At 45.3% G+C, this 20,553-nt stretch overlaps 7 protein-coding genes across 7 annotated transcripts; 5 read left to right on the forward strand and 2 right to left on the reverse strand.

Moving 5' to 3' along the window:
• Positions 1-495: 495 nt before the first annotated feature.
• On the forward strand, positions 496-1,197 carry ATNIH1004_011367 (uncharacterized protein; the record flags this gene model as incomplete). The annotated part of the gene is made up of 2 exons (XM_033575930.1): positions 496-652; positions 851-1,197. 2 exons carry the CDS (start codon positions 496-498, stop codon positions 1,195-1,197), a joined length of 504 nt encoding a protein of 167 aa, XP_033421785.1.
• A 1,517-nt stretch (positions 1,198-2,714) lies between these two features.
• Positions 2,715-3,700, forward strand: ATNIH1004_011368 (uncharacterized protein; the record flags this gene model as incomplete). The annotated part of the gene is made up of 2 exons (XM_033575931.1): positions 2,715-2,724; positions 2,784-3,700. The coding sequence occupies 2 exons, from the start codon at positions 2,715-2,717 to the stop codon at positions 3,698-3,700; spliced, it is 927 nt and encodes a 308-aa protein (XP_033421786.1).
• A 1,475-nt stretch (positions 3,701-5,175) lies between these two features.
• Positions 5,176-6,468, reverse strand: ATNIH1004_011369 (uncharacterized protein; the record flags this gene model as incomplete). The annotated part of the gene is made up of 1 exon (XM_033575932.1): positions 5,176-6,468. The coding sequence occupies one exon, from the start codon at positions 6,466-6,468 to the stop codon at positions 5,176-5,178; it is 1,293 nt and encodes a 430-aa protein (XP_033421787.1).
• Positions 6,469-7,397: 929 nt separating this feature from the next.
• On the forward strand, positions 7,398-8,360 carry ATNIH1004_011370 (uncharacterized protein; the record flags this gene model as incomplete). The annotated part of the gene is made up of 1 exon (XM_033575933.1): positions 7,398-8,360. The coding sequence occupies one exon, from the start codon at positions 7,398-7,400 to the stop codon at positions 8,358-8,360; it is 963 nt and encodes a 320-aa protein (XP_033421788.1).
• A 1,041-nt stretch (positions 8,361-9,401) lies between these two features.
• On the reverse strand, positions 9,402-10,697 carry ATNIH1004_011371 (FTR1 family protein; the record flags this gene model as incomplete). Its single annotated transcript, XM_033575934.1, has 3 exons — positions 9,402-9,948; positions 10,017-10,462; positions 10,566-10,697. 3 exons carry the CDS (start codon positions 10,695-10,697, stop codon positions 9,402-9,404), a joined length of 1,125 nt encoding a protein of 374 aa, XP_033421789.1.
• Positions 10,698-11,471: 774 nt separating this feature from the next.
• Positions 11,472-13,361, forward strand: fetC (putative ferrooxidoreductase Fet3; the record flags this gene model as incomplete). Its single annotated transcript, XM_033575935.1, has 1 exon — positions 11,472-13,361. The coding sequence occupies one exon, from the start codon at positions 11,472-11,474 to the stop codon at positions 13,359-13,361; it is 1,890 nt and encodes a 629-aa protein (XP_033421790.1).
• A 3,903-nt stretch (positions 13,362-17,264) lies between these two features.
• Positions 17,265-17,746, forward strand: ATNIH1004_011373 (uncharacterized protein; the record flags this gene model as incomplete). Its single annotated transcript, XM_033575936.1, has 2 exons — positions 17,265-17,358; positions 17,433-17,746. 2 exons carry the CDS (start codon positions 17,265-17,267, stop codon positions 17,744-17,746), a joined length of 408 nt encoding a protein of 135 aa, XP_033421791.1.
• Positions 17,747-20,553: the final 2,807 nt, after the last annotated feature.

The raw sequence follows: 20,553 nt of genomic DNA on the forward strand, positions 1-20,553 counted from the left end.
TGGGCAATGCTCTTCCTCCAGATGTCTTTGTTTTGATGACAACTCATCAGATAGTGTTTGCAAAGAAGCATTGGATGCATTTTGTAATAGTCTGGGCTGTGATAAGAACCAAATCCGTCGTTGCCTACACCACACAGAAGTCGACAAGACAAAACTCATATTGGGACAATTGCATCCGCAGATACAGTGATGAAATCCGGAGAACACCGTGATAATCTTGTGAAAAGAGACTGTATGATTGGTTTTGAAATGGAGGGAGCAGGAGTATGGGATAATGTTTCATGCATTATTATTAAGGGTGTTTGTGACTACGCAGACAGGCACAAAAATAAGTCATGGCAGGCACATGCTGCAGCAACTGGGCTTCTACTGCCAAAACATTCCTAGAGTATTGGAGACCTGTTACAAGAAAAGGTTAGTTGCAGCTTCACAGTCAAGTTTACTTTACTAAACATGTGTTTCATAGAGAGACAATTAGAGGGCAATTTTTGTTGGATGGTTCCCTTTCGGAACAACCCGGGATTTGTTGGCCGGGAAGAGAAGATTGCCAAAATTGAAAAATTAATTACGCAACAAGATGGGCCGGGCAAAATTGCAACCTGTGGACTAGGCGGGGTTGGGAAGACTCAAATTGAGCTCAAGTTAGCATACTGTATGCGAGACAGATGCTCGATTTTCTGGATACTATGTACAAGCCTTGAGAGTGTGGAACAAGCGTATATGAGTGTGGCACAGGTAGTTGGGATCCATGATGTGAAGCTAGCAGAGGCAAAAGACAGAGTGAAAGCTTATCTCAGCCACAAGGAAGCAGGACGGTGGCTTCTGATTTTTGATAATGCTGATAATATAGACATAAGGGTCCAATACAGCAGTGATGCGCAGCTACTGACAGACTTTTTGCCTCAAAGCGAGCAAGGCCGTATCCTTTTCACCACTCGTAATCGAAAGCTGGCTGTAAAGCTAGTGTCTCAGTTTGTGATTCATGTCTCCGAACCAGATCCAGAGACCAGCGTGAAGATTCTGGAAAAGGCACTGGTTAAAAAAGATCTGCTTAACGATAGTGACGCAACCATTACTCTTCTCAACCAGCTGGCTTTTCTCCCACTGGCAATTTACCAAGCGGCCGCGTATATCAATGAAAACAATATTGAGCCTTCTGAATACATCACACTCCTCAGGAACAGGAGTGTGATGTGATTGATCTGCTAAGCGAAGACTTTGGAGATGAAGGGCGATATAAAGATATTCAGAATCCAGTTGCTACCACATGGTTAATCTCATTTCAACAGATTCAGCTATTAAATCCGGTGGCAGCTGACTATCTATTATTCATGGCCTGCATTAATCCACGTGATATTCCACTATCTTAGCTTCCCCTAGCCACCCCAAAAGGAAGAGAATCGATGCAATTGGCTTGCTTAAGGCTTCCTTTTTGGTCAATGAACAAGTCAGAGACCATGCTATGAGTCTCCATTGACTAGTCCATCTTGCAACCCGAAACTGGTTAAGGCAGAATCAACACTATAGTCAGCAAATACAGAAAGCAGCGGGCCGATTAAGTGAAGCTTTCCTGGATGACGAACACGCCAATCGAAAGCTGTGGCGAATATCTACCGCATGCCCTCTCACTAATAGGAGAAGGTGACATCCAAAAAGAGCAGGAGAAATACATCCGTTTCATTGGGAACATTGGGCGGTGCCTGCATGAGGATGGAAGATACAAGGAAGCAGAGAAGCTGGGGATGCAGGTGATGGAGATCCGAAACGGGTGCTGGGGCTAGAGCATCCCGACACTCTGAGCAGCATGAAGAACCTGGCCTGTACCTGGAAAGCCCAAGGTAAGGTTCAAGATGCCTTGGATTTAATGGAACAATGCGTTGAGCTCCACAATAAAGTACTGAGGCTTGACCATCCAAAAGCTAGGTCCTCTTCTTGCACCCTCAGAGATTGGAAAGAAAAGGATAATTTGCTACCAACCGTACACCTTCAAGCACTTGTTCAAGCTGAACATAATCAATCTCCAGAACAAGTTTTGGCAGAACCCTCAGGAGCTGTGGTGATCGCTAAACCGCCTGATGAAGAACGCATTACCTCACGTCAAAAACAAAAAGATCAACAACTCCTACATAACAGTTTATCGAAAACAATCCCCTCCGAGTCCTCATAGTCTCCAGAAGTGGTTCACCCGTGCCACGAGGACATGACTTACAAGAAGTTGATTAAGCAGGCATTTGTGTGTCAAGGGTTCATCCGCAGGGAGATGGCCTCTTAACATTGAGAGTGATAGTCCTGTCTTAAATTTTATATATAGGTAAAGATGAAAATTTCTACTATGAATGGAGAAAGCTACACATGTTGTAACACCACAGAGTCCATGGTCTCAGTGCGGAGTATATCTCAACAAATTCATATTAAAAATCTGGGCGTTTCTCTTTCAATTGATTCTCGTCGTTTTTGGGCATCAGCCTGCGAAGCGAGCGTCTTCCAGTTTACTACCATGCCACTCATCATACTAACTCGTTCTGGCTAGTTCTTAGTCTGGCTACTGTCAAACACGACGACCCCACGACTCCGTCAGCCACCCAAGCTTCTATTATCCATTATCCATCATTCATCAGACTTATTCCATCTCAGCTTTACACTGTGATGCCTCATCCTGTAGAAGTATTAAGGATTAGGGTTGTGGGAGGCTTTTGTTGCTCCACTACCGGAATATGTATGCAGGTAAGTACATACATCCCCAAGCTGAACTGACAGCCCAACTAAAGGCTGCTAGTTTGCAGAGCACTCTTGGGCTGATCTAAGTGGTTACGGCCCTCACTCGTACTGGGACTGGCGAGCTATGCGTACAATCGATGGGAAGGCTTGCCTTGTGGACCTGGACGCGATGAACATAGCGAGTTTTGTTGGAGAGTTTTCTGCATTTCAGCAATTCCTCTGTCAACAGACCCATGGCTTTGTCTTGCTTTACGACGTGACTTCTCGGAAAGAGTTTCGATCTGTTTCGATAGCCATTGATCTACTCATGGAGAATACGTACAAGAAAAATATATCTGAGAATAATGCGCCTAGTTCAATAGTGGCCGCGTCCGGCCCGTCTGCAGGAGGTACTTCCCGGAGCGCGTTGCGGAAGCTCAAGGCCAGGATTTGTGGTCGGGAGGGCCCTTCCTCCATGCATCATACAGAGCAGCAGATACCTGATAAATTCACCTGCTTCCCTCGTCTACCGGCGGAGCTACAGCTTGCAATCCTTCGAGTTTGTGCGACTTCTTCCTATCCTATTGTGGACAATAAACCCCATCTCAGCGGTATTAACATGAATTTCTTGCAGGTTTGCAAGTTTTTCCATGAGGAGGGAACCAGGATCTTCTGGGCAGAGAATACATTTGTGTCTTCTAAACTAATCTACGTGGTTGCGGATATGACCTATGTCACACCAGACAACCAGCGGGTTATTACTTTAGCAGAGGGCCAGGCACTGGCAGACCAATATGGTTGCAAGTTTTTTGAATCGTCATCCAGAGTCCATGAAGACGTGGAAGCAGTTTTTACATCTCTTATTCGAGAGTGCAGAGAACGGGAGCCAATGTCAATCTGTCACCCTAGTACAGGTCAGTCTGGACAAGGCCACGGCCGACATCGCTCTATCAGTTCCGTCGCAAGAGGTTTCAAACGAGGGGCGACTCGCATGTTTAGATGATTATGCTACTGTATATATTGACGAGGAGAATGGTGTGTTTACGTTTAGCTTATGAGCTGACAGCTCGAAGCTGAAGTGCAGTCTAGTGGATATATGCTGTAGTGTCCACTTCCGCTATATCAATTAATCAACGCATTACATTTATATGCATGTATGTTGCCATACTGTCTGTCGCCGGTTAGTTTCATGATCCAGAGAAAGAGAAAATGTGTCACGTTTGAGACCTAGAGAAGACACGATGATCTTATGAAACAGCTACTCATTCGACGCACTGAGGGGAGTGGTTCGCCTCGACCATGCAGTGGCAGTAAGCTACTGCTGATGTATTTTTTTAAATCCCTCGGCATGATGTTTATTGTCCAAATTGGCTAGACTCATGACGGAATCATGTCTCTGGTTGCATTGTAGCTGAGACATTAGTTATTAATGTTATATCGGGAGGAGAGGGGGCTATCTCTGTTACTTTTGCACTGTCTGACGAATCGCCAATGTCAATATATAAAGCCAAACTCCGACTGTTTATTCCCTCCTAGTTTAACTAGCGACAAGATCTGTCTCAATTTTCAGTCACTATTTCTAGCCAATCCTCCTTCCTATCTTTTTCAAAGCGTCCACTCCTTCAGTCAACAGCAATATGTTGGTTATTGAAGGGAAATTAAAGCAATTGACGCAGCCATTGCGGGGGGTGCTAATGGAATCCAGACAACTACGGCGGAAGCCCTAGCGGTTGGCAGAGAAGGAAGCTCAGGCAGCGCGGGCTATCGCCGATCGACAAATGCGTGAAGGGGCTCCAGTCCTTTACAATTACTTCTAGATAATTAACGATCCTCGAGTAATTAGCTAGTATTGATTGGGAAGGCTAGACGATTCGCGATACCGTCAGCGATCTGGTGATAATTATCGCCAGGATCGTCAGGATCGCGAGATCGTGAATAGCCCTACTTATGTCATCCGGGCAAGCGGGAATTATAACTATAGTCATGCGGCAGGCAGAACTGACGGGGAGACTGCGGTAAAGGTACTTAATGTTCATGCTACCATTCCCATCCACTAGTGTCCCTTGTTTTAATCTACCTTGTACATCCCTCCAAGTGAGAGGAAAAATAGCTATATTGGCAAATTACTAAAGACAAGTACAGGTGAAGCGATTGAGAGCCTTACAGTTTCAAGAAGAATAGGCCTTTATATATTACTTAATAAATACACGAATAATTATCATTCTGTACCTAGCATCATTGTCATAATCTGACATTTTACAGGACACATCACAATCCAGACTTTTAGTGTGCTTTCCTTTTTCAGAAAAGATATTCCAAATTATTAGACCTATCTTGATTGGTAGGCTCGTTAAAATGGAGACAACGGATTTCCTTTCCCTCTGACTATTGCCAGTTGGAAAGGCAAGCAGGAGGGGTTAAATATCGGGGCAACTGAAGGATGAAATAGGAAGATTGTCTTGCGACTGACAACAAAATTTAGACACTATTGGTCAGATTCTCGTCCCTATCATGGTCCCTGTCATCATATTCTACTCTAGGACTCAAGGCAATGCTTTCGGGAAACACGGCTGTCACCGTAGCAAATCCGACAATTCCTTCTTCCCTTCCCACAAAGCCGATTTTCTCATTCGTCCCAGCCTTGATAGACACTCGTGACTTATCTAAAGACAGCATACGAGCCACTGACATCTTCAACGCGTCGCGATGTGGTCCGATTTCAGGCTTCTCGCAAATCAATGTCATGTCCGCATGGGTAATAACCCCACCAGCCTCAACCACAAGTCTCCTAGCATGTCGAACGAATTGAACCGACGAAGCGCCTTTCCAGCGTGGATCCGAGGGCGAAAAGTGGCTACCAATGTCATCGGCCCCGATAGTACCCAACAGCGCATTGGCTAGAGCGTGCAGGCCTACATCGGCGTCCGAGTGACCAAGTAGCCCGGAGGTGTGAGGGAGCTGGACTCCGCAGAGGGTAATCTCTGTGGCTGAGATGAGTTGGTGAGTGTCATAACCGTGTCCTACGCGGACGTCGGGAATAGATAATGCCGGTGGTTGGGATCTTGCTAGAAGGATGCGTTCTGCTTGCTCAAAGTCGGACGGGTAGGTGAGTTTCATGTTTGTCTCCTCGCCTAGTAAAATATGAACGGGTAGACCGGCCTGTTCGAAGAGGCAGGCATTATCTGTGTATTCGGCCTTTCCAAAGCTAGCGAACTGTTTGTGAATTCTGAGCGCCTCACGCAGAGCAAACGCCTGCGGCGTCTGTGCGCGATAAAGACCCTCGCGTGGTACCGTACTTGTAATCTGTCCTTGCCCGTCAACAGACTTCAGTGTGTCGGACACTGGGATCGCAAGAATAGCACCGATATACGGCTCCTTGCTCAGTGCATCTCGAATTTTCTCTAATAAAGAACACGAGATAAAGGGTCTAGCAGCATCATGAACCAGAACATGTGATGGGGGATGTTCGAGTGAAGCCAGAAAGTTCAATCCCTCCAGGGTGGACAACTGTCGCGTGTCTCCTCCGACTGTCTCATAGATATGTGGATCATCCCCCAGAAGGGCTTGCGCAAGGGATGCCGCGTCATCTTTGTGTCGCACGATTACAATGGGATGTTTGGAATCCCATGTCCGGAAAGCTCGGACAACGCGGGATAGAACTGTCTCTCCCGCGATTTCTCTGTAAACCTTGGACCCGAGGTTATTTCCTGCTCGTGTACTTGTCCCTGCCGCCAGGAGAACAGTGCCAAAAGTGAGTTGTGCTGAAGACATCGGATCCGACTCTCTTCGGATTTCCTGAACAATCTTCTTCCCGGTATATGTTATCGCTCAAATACAGTGGTGAATTCTGACTTGGGAAGTAAGAGGAAGTTAGGAGAAGTTCTGTACCTATTCCATCCTATATTAATATACTAGTTTCATTTTGCTCGTAGATGACAGACGCAGTACTTTACCGAACTCGGAAGGCGAAATCCTACTCCACGCTGCAAGGACTATCTTCACGTCCCCTGTAAGACCGGCACCATTTTCAGCCTGCATTGAAGTCATTTTACTTTTTATAGAAAGATCAGCATCATACCTTGTAAGGCTCTGGAATAAACCGGCATTTTATTATACAAAACAAACCATCGATAATACCTGTGCTTGATATGCCTACCTTCTGCTTTTGCTCAAAAGGCTTTGCTCTTCTGCAAGGTTCTACGCGCTGACCCTTCTTGAAACCATCATAGACAAATTCTCAAGTTATGAGATACATTGACCTTGCAGTCCAGCGAGGCATCCAATTCCGAGCCAATAAGATATGGATACCCCACTATCCCCAACCACCTCCCCATCTTCATTTCGATTGTCGAATCAGGTACATTTCCTAGATTGTTTCCACTCAAGCATGAGATATGCGGGAACTGGCAATCTCGATAGATATCACGGCGGAGATTGCTGGGCACATCTTTTCCTAGAGAGCCGACATGGAATGACTGTACATACGGTTGGTCGAATCACTCACCGCACATTGCACTCATGCTCAGCTTGTGTAGCCACCTTGCAGCCATCATTGGTGTCATGCAAGCATCTGATTTGTGATTCGTGCTTAAGTAACGGTAATGAGCGGACTGTCGCGTGACTACTTGCCCTGTCCTGTGTTGTCCGTACCCTTATTTCACCCGATTAACTCCAGCTCATACTGGAATATACTCCACACCATGACTATCCTCTGTTCCGGCCCAATCATACTAAAAATCCCCGCCAAGCTGAACCTCTACCTCCACGCCGGCGCCCTCCGCAAAGATGGATACCACGATATCACAATGGTATACCAAGCCATTTCCCTCTACGACAGCATGACCATATCCCCCTGCCAGGATCCCCACATAGATTTCACAATGACAGCCACCGGAATCGATAGCGATCGCATCCCCGCCGATGCGCGTAATCTCGTAATCAAAGCTGCGAAACGCCTCGCCGGTCACTGCGGCATCGCAAATCCTAGCCTGCACTTCGACCTGGTCAAGTCCATTCCCACTGAAGCTGGTTTAGGAGGAGGAAGTGCGGACGCCGCGGCCGCATTGATCGGATGTAATTATCTCTGGAAGACTGAATTGGATGAGGAACAGTTAATGGAGATTGGAGCTCAAATCGGAGAAGATGTCCCGTTTTTTATCCGTGGGTTGGTCGGGATAGGTACTGGGTATCATCGCCCGGTGATTCCCGTGGATGTTAATCCCCAATCCATGCGGACGTGGCACTGGGTGCTTGGGATCATGCCGCGGGGTCTGTCGACGAAACTTGTTTTCGAGAAGTCGGATGAATTCCTGGATAGGAGGGTCCAGTATGGGGAGACATTATCTAGTCAGCGCGAACAACTAGAGAAATGTTTAAGTGTTGATTGGGGCAATACACCGGCTTATGTTCTGGTGCCAGATTTGCGTAATAATCTTCAGGAGGTGGCAGAGGAATTGGATGCTGATATTGGAGTTGCTTTGCAAGCGGGGAGAGAAGCTGGTGCACTTCTGAGTTTGATGGCGGGAACCGGGACGACGTGTTTGTTCCTCGCGAGGGATGAGGAGCATGCAGAAGTTGTGTCTAGAACTTTGAGTGAAAGGGAGATATTTCGACAGGTTGTTGGTGCTGTTGGGCCGGTTGAGGGTGTCCAGATCATCCAATGAATAATTAGAGCGTTCATGAAAGACTTTGGACTTGAGACAGTGAAAGCTCCAGAGACAGAGTGTATCCCCAGGAGATGGGTACCGTAACCCTACCGCTTCTATCAACTGCGGAATCCAAGTACGACAAGAACAGGATATCGAATATTCCATTGAAGAAATACAGGCCCACTTCAACTAAAATATGCGATATCTGTATATCGCATTACCTGCATGCAAGATTTAGTTGAATTCTGAAGCGGGCTGAGCTCACTTAGTCTTCATTGAACTTTTTTGTATATTTGTCATGAAACAGTTGATTTATAATGTTCACCTCTCTCTATGATATAGCTTATTTGTTCTATCCACGTTGATTGGGCAATCTATTCTCAACTTCACAATATTTAACCGCTATTTTACTCAGTACATAAGTTTATCGTATAAAGAAGATATAAACAAAGTATACAGAATGTGCAGTGTCGTTCGAATTAAGGTAACTAGTTAGTTTACCTAACGTAATCTCGGACACGGAGTGTCAGCGGACTTTCAAGCACACAGCCCCTGCACCAATATTACTGCTAATGACATGAATTATTATGAAATTAGTTCAGGTGAGGGTGATAATTATTAAGGTAAGGGCTAAGAACTGTACTGGAAGAAGAGAAGGGGACTCAACCTCTATTATATAGCGCCTTTTACTGTGTCAGAGGCATGAAGAATAGCTAATAAGTGCTTGGATGGATTTTGCCAATCTGCAAAATTTACTGATCGGTGAAATATCTTAGACTAATTTAGTTTCGCTAGTTAACTAGTTGGCATTGGCAGAGCCTTTTTTCCCCTCTCCCATTAACTACCCTGTACTCAAGAACTGCCCGTAGCACAACCTTGAACGTGCTTCTAGGGAGGGTTTCACATTGTATAAATGCAGTCCTTCTGTTTTAATTTGCCTACTTATTCATTGTGCATACTTACATTTACCCTCCAAGTACCAGTTACTTAGAATATAAACATATCCCAACAGTAAATCAAATCAGGATAAATATATATATATTCCCTTATTAAGCCCTACACTTTGGGCCGCATGACCGTCGAATTCCCAGCACCAGAGCCATTCTTCAGAGTCGGCTCAATAATATTAGCAGGCTCGAAGGGAGGCGTGTCATGTTCCACAGGCCGACGAATTATAAATACCTTAGCTCTTGCCTTATACCCCTTAACGCGAGTAAGTATCGGATCAATAACAGGAATGGAACCGCATCTCTCGCGGTAGAGCATCAGAGAGAAGCCGACCATGACGCAGATCCAGTACAGATTGTACGAGAGTATCGACCCAAAAGTTGCTGAGTTTGTCCATCCAAGCAGGGCGTTGAAAATACCCCAGCCACCTCCTCCCCCTATGTTCGGGTTACAGCAGTTGACGTGCCAGACACTTTGGCGGATATCGTAGGACCCCGCGCCGGATCCAGTTTCTGACGCATCGCCTCCGACTTGAAGGTTCCATGCGTTGTTCTCAAGGAACCAGACGCCGCGCGAGAGCAGCCCGGCAGCCACTAGGTAGAGGAAACAAGTGGAAATGATCAGGAAGATTTGCATGGATGCTTCTCGTCCTCCTCTTTGAATCAGTTAGTCGACTTAGTTACTCGAGTTGACTAGGGCTGATTGATGTATATTTGAACATACCTGTAGATCAAGTATCCGATCACAAAGCCTGCCAGAAGACCACACACGACAGCCAAAGGAAATGAGGTGGCAGGAAGCCCCAATCCGACACCACCGACAAAGACAACAGCCTCGAGGCCTTCACGTAGCACAGTCACAAACGGCAAAATAAACATCGCGTACTTCTCTGTCCACCGCCTCAAGCGACCCCTTCCAGACTCGTTCGAGTAGTTTTTGTGCTGCAGAGCTTTGGACAGCTTCACTCTCCATTTATCCTGCATTTTGGAAACGCGTAGAAGAGCTCCGCCCATGAGAGTGATAATCAACGAGGAGATGATGGCTAGGACACCTTCCCAGATATCCTCGGTCTTAGCGAATGAATCCGTACCGAGGCCGTAAAAGGCGCCAATCATGCCCGCTCCAACGGCGAGACAAATAAACAGACCTAAACCACATCCTATCCAGACCTGTATGAAATAAGTTAGAATCTTGTAGAATGAACAAAATTACTTTCGATTTTAACTTCACATTTGGTTTTCTTTATTGGTTTTTTCTTTGTCTTTCACATACCTGTTTCACTAGACTCTTATACGTTTTTTGGTCCTCTGGCCTCCCTAACGACTGCTTCAAGAAAGCCAGAAGGACGGACACAACTATAGTTGTCTCCAGGCATTCTCTGAAGCAGATAAAGAAAACTGCCATCACCGAAATATCAGTCAAGTGGATCCTCAGAGCTTAAAGAGGTGAGAGCTTGCCTGTTACAGCGAATACCTTATTTTCGCCCATTTTGGAAAGCTTCACGATGACGGGGCCTGCATGCAGCAATGTCTCGGACGGAAAGGAAGCGGAATACCTTGGAATATATACAGCAAAATCAGGGCGATTCTAGACTGATTGTTGGCAATGGTGTTTTGAAATGTATTTACGACCGCACAACAAGGATGCGTAATTTTACTAGTTTGGTTTTAGCGCAGGCTTGGCTAGACTTAGCGAAGCTTAGCGGCTCTGTCAGTCCAGTGGAGGCAAGAGAGGTAATCAGATAAAAACAACGCCACAAAGCTAAGGTAAATGAAACAGGTGGAATACTTGACGAGATTCGCTAAGGTACGGGGGGAAGTGTGAGCAAAATAAGTGCTGTTTGTTTGGAATGCGCACCAACATTGATAGGGAAAAGTCGGAAAGCAGGGACTTCCCGTGAAACATACACTAAACAAGCATCATGCCATGGGATGCCATGGAAAATTTTTGTGGCTGATGAAATTTTCCCCTCTAAGTTCGTATTTCCAGACACGTGAAGATTGATAATCTTATCACCCCACTCTAGTCCGGCCGAAGGCCGGTCTGATTCGAATGGTTCTGTGCTAGTTTTATTTGTCTATCTGTGAGATTACTCAGGAATATTTCCCATGGGATAGCAGGGCAGTCATCTCTTGTTCTTCCTCGCTTTCACTCTCACATACCGTTGCAGCTCTCAGGATGGTGACCCTGTTATGCGACTGGCTGTTCCGCCTCGTAGCCATCGTCCTTCTTTTCCAATGCTGCGAAACCAAGACTGTCACCTATGACTTTAACATCACCTGGGTTACTGCAAACCCAGATGGTCTCCATGATCGGAAGATTGTCGGTGTGAATGGCAATTGGCCACTGCCCATAATACAAGTAGACAAGGGAGACCAATTGGTGGTCAACGCTTTCAATGGTCTAGGGGACAAGGACACGTCGATTCATTTCCACGGCATGTTCCAAAATGGCACAAATAACATGGATGGCCCGTCCATGGTAACCCAGTGTCCTATTCCGCCGGGCTCGTCGTTTACCTACAACTTCACGGTCAATCAGAACGGCACCTACTGGTACCATTGCCATACCGACGCCTGTTATCCGGACGGATACCGTCAGGCATTGATCGTACATGATAAAGATGCATATTATAAGGACATGTACGACGAGGAGTTTACCCTCACCATGAGCGACTGGTATCATCAGCTGGTGGAGGATATCCCCTTCATCACAGTGACCAACCCAACCGGTGCGGAGCCCGTACCGGATTCGTTCCTTGTCAATGACACCCAAAATAGTAGTATTGCCGTACAGCCCGGCAAGACCTACTTGATGCATTTGATCAATATGGGTGCGTTCGTCGGCATGTTTTTCTATATAGAGGACCACAGCTTCAAAATCATCGAAATCGACGGTGTATACACCGAGCCCAAGGAGGCCGACATGCTGTATCTTTCCGTCGCGCAGCGGTATGCAATCTTAGTGACAACCAAGAACTCCACGACAAAAAATTATCCTATTGTCACCATCGCCGATTCATCATTGCTAGATGTCATCTCGCCGGACCTGCAATTAAACTACACGAACTGGCTCGAGTACAACGCCAGTGCGGCTCATCCACAGGCCGTTATGCCAGTCGATGATTCCTCCGATCTCGTTCCCTTCGACGATATCACCCTCGTCCCTTGGGATCACCAGTCTCTCCTCCCTGACCCGGACATGGTGATTGATCTTACCGTTGTGATGGACAATCTCGCTAACGGGGCTGGCTATGCCTTCTTCAACAACATCTCCTACACAAGACCAAAAGTACCCACTCTGTACTCAGTCCTCTCAAGCGGCGACCTCGCTACGAACCCCGAAGTCTACGGTGAGTTCACACATCCGATGATCCTATCCCACAACCAAGTGGTAGAAATCGTCCTCAACAACGGCGACACCGGCTCTCACCCTTTCCATCTCCACGGACACAACTTTCAGCTCCTCACGCGATATCCTGCATGGGGTGCAGGTAAGGAATTCTACAGCTACGCTGAAGCCGATGCTCCCATCACCTACAACTCATCAAACCACTCTGCGTTTCCTACCTACCCCGCCCGACGAGATACATTTGTTGTACCGCCCCAAGGGTACTTCGTCGTCCGATTCGTGGCTGATAATCCAGGAGTATGGATCTTCCACTGCCATATTGATTGGCATCTTACTCAAGGTCTCGCGATGTTGATGATTGAGGCGCCGCAGCAGATACAAGAACGAATGTCGATACCGGAAGATCATTGGGCGGCGTGTCATGCTGCGGACGTGCCGTATAAGGGTAACGCGGCTGGGAACACAGAGGATCTGCTGGACTTGAAGGGACAGAATAAACAGCTTCCCTGGTTGCCGGCTGGGTTTACCGCCCGGGGAATTGTGGCTTTGGCATTCTCGTGTGTCTCGGCAGTTCTGGGAATGGGTTTTATTACTGTTTATGGGCTTTCGGGGATAAAAAACAATGAGAAAGTGCAGGAGGGTATGGTGAAAGAGGATGGTGATAATACGTCTCCGGATGGTGTTTTAGATCATGATGCAGGCTTGCGGAGAGAATGATTAGGAGTGCTTTAATTGTGTTTATTAGTGGGTGCGGTGAGAATAAATGCTCTGATCACTACCCATGTCTTGCGATAAGAATTAATATATACAAAGTTTTATTTTTATTGAAGATTATAACAGGAATATCGTAAAACAAAAAACAGAATATAAACAGGTAGTAATAATTCAAAGAAGATAAATCTCCAACATGGCGAGAACGAGACCTGGCGATATAAAAAGGTGTAGTTCGCTCGCCGTACATTACATGCCGGTCTGCACTGTCTTAGTCAGCATCTGTTATGTAACGTAATCGGACACCGAATGTCGCAAGACACCGAATGTCGCGCCGCTCACCGCTTCTTTTGAAGTTCTTCCCCCCAACCTTTAGAAGCTCAATATCTTTATATTTTGAAGCCTTTTCTTATCAATATTATTAAAATGACGTCTATTTCAGAGGATGAAAGAATAAAAATGGCTATTAAAGCATGGAATAATAGCCAATTTACATTAAAAGCTGCCTGTGCTAGAACATTTGATGTGCCTATTCGAAAGCTTTAACGTTGATTTTTAGGAATAACCTCCCGCAAAGAAATAGACGCAAATGGACAAAAGCTATCCAATATTAAAAAGGATACATTAAAAAGATGGATTATTAATATGGCTGAGTGTGGTCTACCACCGCGGATCTCCCAAGTTCGATATCTTGCTGGACTTTTAATATCTGCATGTCAAAAGTCTTTGTTGTTATCCCAGGCCTCTATCTTAGATCTAGTTAGTAATAAATAGGTTAATCGATTTATTTTACGCCACGATAATATTAAGTCAAGATATAATTGTCGATATGACTATCAGCGGGCAAAGTGTGAAGATCCACAGGTTATTTAGGGCTGGTTTCAATTAGTTTAAAATACTATACAAAAATATGGTATTTTAGAATAAGATATCTATAATATGGATAAAACTGGCTTTTAAATAGGAATTACATCTACTGCTAAAGTTGTCTGTGGCGTGGAAACACACAAATCCGATGCTAGATCTATACAACCAGGTAATAGAGAATGGATTACATCGATTGTGACTATTAGAGCAAGTGGCTGGGTTCTACCCCCGCAGATTATTTTTTCTGGGAAGAAACATCAATCTCAGTGGTATTCTGTTCTACCTAAAGATTATCGATTAAGTCTTAGCGACAATGGCTGGACCAATAATAATCTGGGATTGGAATGGCTACAAGAAGTCTTCGACAAGCATACAAGATCCCGCACTGTTGGTCAATATCGATTGCTTATTTTGGATGGCCACGGGAGCCATGCAACTGCTGAATTTGATTAATACTGCATAGAATATTTAATTATTCCACTTTGTATGCCTCCTTATTCATCTCACCTCCTTTAATCGCTTGATGTTAGCTGTTTTGCACCTCTAAAGCGCTTTTATGGCTAAAAAGTGCAAGAAATGATGAGCAGTGGTATTAAAGCTATTAATAAAATAGATTTTCTATCTATTTATTCATCAGTTCACTCAAAAGCAATGTCGTTAATAAATATATATTAAGTGGATTTAAAGCTACTGGCCTTATTCCTCTTAATTCTGCAGCAGTGATATCAAAGTTAAAAATCAAGCTAAAAATACTAACTCCACTATCTTCTTCAGGCAGTAATTAGTTATTTCACTTGGGGAAAACACCTTATAATCTCTATTAGTTAAATCGACAAAAAGAGCAACTTCTTGAGATTTGGAACCGAGTTAAAGACCTCAACATGCTGGTGAAAGTACCCTCTTTAGTTTCTCCGGCCGGAAGTGTTCTGGATTGCGTGATTTGCTCTCTAGTGTGTATTGGTGATGTACTCAATTGATGTAAAGGAGCGACAGAGTGGAAAACCGACCGGTCACTGCATCTTCATGAAGTATCACTGAATGAGAATACCGGCTCTTGACTTGAATGGGAATTGCTAAGGCCACCCCCAACTTTGCTAAACCCTTAGTTATTGAGCGACATACCATATCCACAAAATTGAGGATTGAGGATATTGGGGGGCATACCATATCTGCACTTTGCGGAGAGGATATTTGGATACTTTGCATAATTATGCATATCTGGGGGCTAAATGGGCCAAATGGGCCAAATCGTGGCCCGACCCAAATGGGCCGGGCCATGCCTAGGTCTACGTAGGGCACTGCCTCGGGCCGCACAGGGCCGCCCGTATAATCTAATTAGATCGTGTAGAATATATAGCGATAGGTTTATTTTGTGATAGATCGATCTTATCATATAGGTTGACTACGATGGATAGCCCCTTTGATACTTAGCTTGCTTGCTTAGAGAAGACTTAGTAAGTCTCCTGATTCCTTATTCACTCACGCGAGACTGTTAAGTTACGCTTGTTATGCCTCAACAGTCTGATATCTAATCCTCATCTATACAGGGATGATCCTACTGCTACATTTACTCCGCTTCCTACTATTACTGAGACTCTTTCTTCGTCCTACATCGATTCTGACGCCCCTGTACCGTTTACCCCCGAGCCGCATATTAGCCAGTAGTTATTTACATCCGCACCTGATTCTAACTTTATTCAGTCTCTTTCGATTCCCTTAACTCTCACGCGTATTCAGCCTAATCATCTCACTGAATTCGTCCTACACACCAGTATAGATAAGGAGGTGTTTGTCAATTGGTGGCTACAGACGACATATGGAAAAAGACCCGTGGCAGAATCATTCAGTTGGGGTCGAACTCCGCATCTATCTGCTGTGTGGAAACACTTTGATCAGAATGCTTGTGCAACTGATGGTCTTCCAAAGGTAAAATGTCAACGATGTGGTAAGATTCTCGATCACCCAGGACATACTAAAGCGGGAACAAACTCGACTTGTAGGCATTTAAAAGGAGAAAAATGTTGAAGGGCTGCTCAACAAGCTCAGCAGTTTAGTATTCGACGGCTTCTATAAGATAAGGTACGATAGGCCCTAAGTAGGATACTCTGTACTTATAAATTACTAGGCTAGTCGACCTTCGAAAAGCAATCGGGCAGTCAGCAAAGAAGACTGGGAAGAAGAGCAAACTAATACAATTGCTATTCTACGGCTTCCGTTTCAGATTGTGGAGCATCCACAGTTCCAGAAGTTTATACGAGTATCTTGTTCAATCACATATCTACCCGAATTTCCTTCTGTGAGGACAGTTAGTGGAAGGCTTCGAAGTATTGTCAAGGAACGCCAACAAAATATTATTTGGAGGCTTCTTCCGGGTGCAAAGCTCCCCTATTGCTCTTGACTGCTGGACATCTCCGTTCCAACAAGCATTTATGGCGGTCACTGGTTACTTTATCGATGATGACTGGGACTACCGGGAGATTTAATTGGCTTTGAGCCGCTTCATGGAACGCATTCAGGCGTGGACCTAACTGCTGTGCTTCCAAGTCTGCTGCAACGGAAGAAAGCCCCTTGGAAACAGCTAATGCTAAAGGCACTAGGCGCAACAAGAGACAACCTTGCAGATTACTACGGCAAAACGGATGAGACTCATGGCGATCTCTTTGCAATTGGTACAATGCTTGCATCAGAAAATAAGCTACAGCTCTTTTTAGGGAAGGACTGCGATGATGATTACGACTGGCGCCAGATATATCGTCAAAGCTTCGAGGCCTATATGGAGCCATATAAAGAACGTCTTGCCAACCTACAGACGTTGTCACAGGCCCAATCGTCGTAGCTACCAATATCAGCGATTGAGATGTCTCTAAAAGGGGCAAAGGCTCAACGTTTAGTCTAGCGTGGTGAGCTTACACAGTATCTCGAGGCTGGTACGTAATATCCCTATCTGTCTTTACCGTTTATTAAGTAAAGCTATAGATATTGTTGAGATTTCTCCTCGCATATTCTGGAAGAAGAATCAGCGTAGATACCCAGCTCTTGCTAATGTCGCGCGGGATATTCTTTCTATTCAAGCACCTGGTGCAGGTGTTGAACGGCTTTTTAACTCTGCCCGAGACATCTGTCACTACCGTCGAGGGTCACTAAATGCGACCACTGTTCAGGATCTAATAATGTGTATATGTGCATCAAGGTCTGATCCCTTTCTCTCAGAAGAAGAGAAAGAGGCGGCAAACGAAGAAAAGGTTGCGGAGTTCCTTGATGATCTAGATCCGATCAGTGATAACGAGGAGGAGGATGTGGCGCCCATCCAGGAACAGCCTACGACACAGGGACTTTCGGAGCGAGCCGCAGGGAAAAGACGAAGGAGTGTGGCATCTGAAGCGGAAATAGAGGCTCAGGAAGGTGTTCAATCTGATAATGAAACAGATATTCCATTACCTGAGCAGCTTGAGACCCAGCAGCGAGTATCAGGGAGAAATCGGAAGCGTTCAAGATGTGAGGATGATGATTCTATACATTATTAGGTAGCATGTTATTAGACTGCGGCACTAACCGCAAAGACCATTGTTAACCGCAACCATATCCAAAACCAAATGGTTTTGGTTTTCAGATCAAGACCGCAAATTTTTGCGGTTTGGTTGTGGTCTTCTGCTCAAGACCGCAATGCGGTTTTTGTTAACCAATGGTTATATAAACATAGCAAACAGGCCAAGCCTCGTGACCTTCTAGTCAGATTATTTTTATGCAGTCTTTTTGGTATTTTTCTAGTATTCAGTCTGTATAGAGTATCTTACCAAAATCCATTTTTTAGTAGCTAAATAGTAGTGTTCTTCTTTGGTCTATTATACACTTAAAGGTTTCCAATTTCAAATCCTTCTGGTATCCTGGTCTTCTTCCGTACTCGACAAGGTCGTTGTGTATTCTCCAGGTCAGCCGGTTCAGGTATGACTTCATTCTCCTGGGATTGGGTGCTTCTACTCCGAGGTCTCTTAGGTCTGGTATTTTCACTCTGAGCCTGAGGCTGTAGTAGCTGAGAGGGGATCTCAACCACTGTATCTTCATCTTCGGCCTCCTCACTATCACTGATAGGATCCAGAGAAGGGAGAGGTGGTATTAAGCCTCTCTCCTGGTCAAGAATATCTGCCTCTCCAACTGAAATAAGCTCTTTCGTGAAATCAATCTCCCCTTGTTCAATCTCAAATTTTGTTGCACACATATGAAGCATCAGCGCTTTGACCGTCTCCGGTTTTAATTGCCCACGTCGATAATGCCAGATATCGCCCGTGCAATTAAACAGACGCTCCACGCCAGCACCACTAGCAGGAATGGACAAGATATCCCGTGCAAGGGCTGCAAGGACTGGAAACTCTTTTTGATGCTCCTTCCAGAACATACGAGAATGTTGAGATATCAGTCCTAGCTTATTAGTTTCAATCACTCGAAGGTTCTTTATAGAGAGGTAGAGGCTTACCTTTGGCAAGATAGCGATCAAGCTCGTCATCATTATTCCCTTGGGGCTCCTCCGGTTGGAGAGTGTTCTGAGAGTCACAAAGCATCTCAATCTCATCCACAGTATTAAGTAAATCAGCTAAAGCCCCAGGTGATCGAGGGCTATTGTTATCCGAAAGCCGTCTCTTATAACGCCAGAATTCCTCTTCTAATCGACCACGGTATCGTCCAGCGTAGTCAACATCACCTTGCCAATCCTTAGTGTTAAAGAAGCGAAGCTTCTTTGGCGGCGCCAGGATCGTTGCAATTGTGTAAATATCACCGTAACACTCATGGTCAGTTATCTTATAGTACTCTGAGAGCTTTTCCCTTGCTGCTTGGAGTGCTTGAAGCATAGTTTCTTCCAGGGAATCCTCTTCCGGCGAAGCTGCTCTTCAGAGGTCCCAAGGTGACTGAAGAGCTTATTGTAGATACTAAAGATGAGATGAATAGTGATAACCTTTGACTTTGAGAGAGTAGTAGTGAATTTGAAGAACGGCTGGGTGATACAAAGTAGGTAGTCGACCTGGCGCCACTCCTCTCTGTCAAGTTGGAATTGGGGTATCCATGAGTTATACAGTAGCGTTTGAAGGTCTCCTGTAGTCGCTTTGCACGGCTGAGCATTAGAAAGGTAGAATTCCATCGTGTACGGACATCCTGAATAGAGAGTAGATGAGGCTCTTCGGTCTGAAGGCGTAAAAAGGCTTCACGGCGCTGTGGGCTTGCATTAATAAAGATGGCAAGGTTCCGAATCTAAATATAGAGTGAGATCTTGGTGGTTTTGTAGTAAAAGAGAGGAAGAGAGACTTACCTTGTTCAGAGTATCAACTATCTCTCTGTTTGTGCGCTTAGGATGTGTTGATTATGCACGCTCATCGTACCACTCAATCTCAGTCTCATTGTTGATAGGTACTGCCTTCATTTTACCCAGTAATTGATTAAGACTTAGCTGAATTACATGGGCGAGACATGGAATGCGGATGATCTCTCCCCTAGTGCCATTGGTTTTGTGGACTGCCAGGCATAACGAGCGGAGAGTAAGTAGTTACCATCCGAGTCTTTGTCTACAGAGTTGATGTGAAAACAATCCCACGCAACAGAGAAGTTGAAGCCAGATTTGGCTTGTCTGGGGTTGATGCGAAAGATTGTCTCTGCGCATGTCAGAGCTGATCGTCGTGCAAATGTTGGGGAATCACCATCGGGATATACGTGATCTAGACAGGACCACTCGAAGGGTAGCTCCCCAGTCTGGATATCAAGTTCTATATGTGTTGGCCGGATATTTACTGCGAGGAGCATACACACCTTGAAGGATCACATCTAGACTCTATTGCTGTCCAGCAGTACCTCTCCGCTGGGTAAGATGCATACAAAAAGCTGGTAGATTTGCATGAACCGTCTCTTCATTAATCTCATGGAACTGATGTTTATTAGTGAGTTTATGATTGCCGGCCTGTAACTCACGAATCGTCTGATAATGTTGATCCAAGATTGTGATATGTCCATGACTATGTCCATAACCTGCATTATGGTCCCATTGGACAGGACATCTTTGGCTTCCCAGCGGGCTTTCTAGAAATTGGCCACCAGGTGGAAAAATATCCATATCCCGAGCAGATTAATTCCCCATAGACCTGGAAGATATACGGTGCTGCCTGGTGGGACCATGGTGCTGTCGAGCAACATACAAGCATGCGTAAATGTGTTTTCATAGTCTCATTCGCCATGGTCTGGGACCTTGGCGTTTCCGTACTCGCTGAGGCCATGAAACCTGTAATAGAAGAACAGAGGCACTGCGATGAGACTATCCTTGTGCCTGTGGATGAATACCGGCGTGATGCCA

The sequence above is a fragment of the Aspergillus tanneri genome (genome assembly GCF_003426965.1).
Source record: "Aspergillus tanneri strain NIH1004 chromosome Unknown AapTan_8_pilon_pilon_pilon, whole genome shotgun sequence".
Classification (NCBI taxonomy): domain Eukaryota; kingdom Fungi; phylum Ascomycota; class Eurotiomycetes; order Eurotiales; family Aspergillaceae; genus Aspergillus; species Aspergillus tanneri.